General features: G+C 62.3%; 1 protein-coding gene across 2 annotated transcripts in view; it reads right to left on the reverse strand.

Annotated features, from left to right (window-relative positions):
- FAM174A (family with sequence similarity 174 member A) overlaps positions 1 to 725 on the reverse strand; it is a 22,565-nt gene extending 21,840 nt beyond the window's left edge. The window contains exon 1 of one of the 2 annotated variants that reach the window (XR_003400118.1): positions 59 to 725. Coding sequence is in view for 1 of the 2 variants with exons in the window: in XM_026866072.1 (XP_026721873.1) it covers positions 59 to 336 (278 nt within the window). In the remaining variant the exon portion in view is untranslated. The remainder of the gene's footprint in view (positions 1 to 58) is intronic. The other variant, XM_026866072.1, reaches the window with a different exon arrangement.
- Positions 726 to 928: the final 203 nt, after the last annotated feature.

Here is a 928-nt window from a genome sequence, read left to right on the forward strand (position 1 = left end):
CGCCCGCCCGTCCGCCCGTTCCCCGCAGCAGCGCTCCAACGGGAGCTCCCGCCCTCACCGCACGGTCCGGATCACGAAGTAAACGATGAGGGCGGCGCTGGCCACTACCAGCACGGACAGGGCGCGCTGGGTCATGGGCTGGCCCTGCTCAGGCGTTGCCGATACCTCGGCCAGGCGGCTGCTGCTGCTTCGCGTGGTGCCACCGCCGGTCACCACCGTGGACCGTGAGGAGGAGGTGGCAGCACTCTGGAGGGAAAGGGCCGCCGCCACAGCCTTCCCGCAACAGGCAGCCGACAGCAGCCCCGCCAGCAGCCAGAGCAGCAGCGGGAGCCACATGTCGCCCTCTCCTCCTGCCCGCCGCGGGTACCTAGGACTCCTACCGCCCGGCGCAGCCTAAATGCTGCCGGGCCATGCCACCATCTGGCCGCCGGAAGCGGAAGCACTTGTCGCCCGACGCTGCCATTTCGTCCTACTCTCGGCTGCAGTGAGGTAGAGTTGACCTGAGCAGGGTCGCGTGGGAGGTAGAGCGTGGGTAGGTGGGAGGGAGTGTTGGTTCCTCACGCCCACCGGGGACCGAGTTGTCTAGGCCTTGCAGCGTGCAACCTTCTGCTTAAGGGGCCCGCTTTCCTCCTGCAGGGCCCCGCGGGCGTCTGCGGGACAAGGGCTGCGTGAGTTGGCTGGGTATGTGGGGTGGGGTGGCTGCAGACGGTGGTGATCTGAGGAAAGCAAAGTTGTGCTAGCCCTCAGGCAATGTTAAGTAGATAACATTCTTACAGAAAACAGGATAGATAGTAGACTAATCCCTGTCTTTGAGGTAAAGGGGGAGACATACCAGCTAAAGGACTTACTTTCTGGGACATCTTAACAGACACAAAAGTTCCAATTAACAAAACAAACAGGTAAAAGGCCTACTACAACCTGGAGAGGA

Source organism: Athene cunicularia (genome assembly GCF_003259725.1).
Source record: "Athene cunicularia isolate RWA chromosome Z unlocalized genomic scaffold, athCun1 chrZ_part2, whole genome shotgun sequence".
NCBI lineage: Eukaryota > Metazoa > Chordata > Aves > Strigiformes > Strigidae > Athene > Athene cunicularia.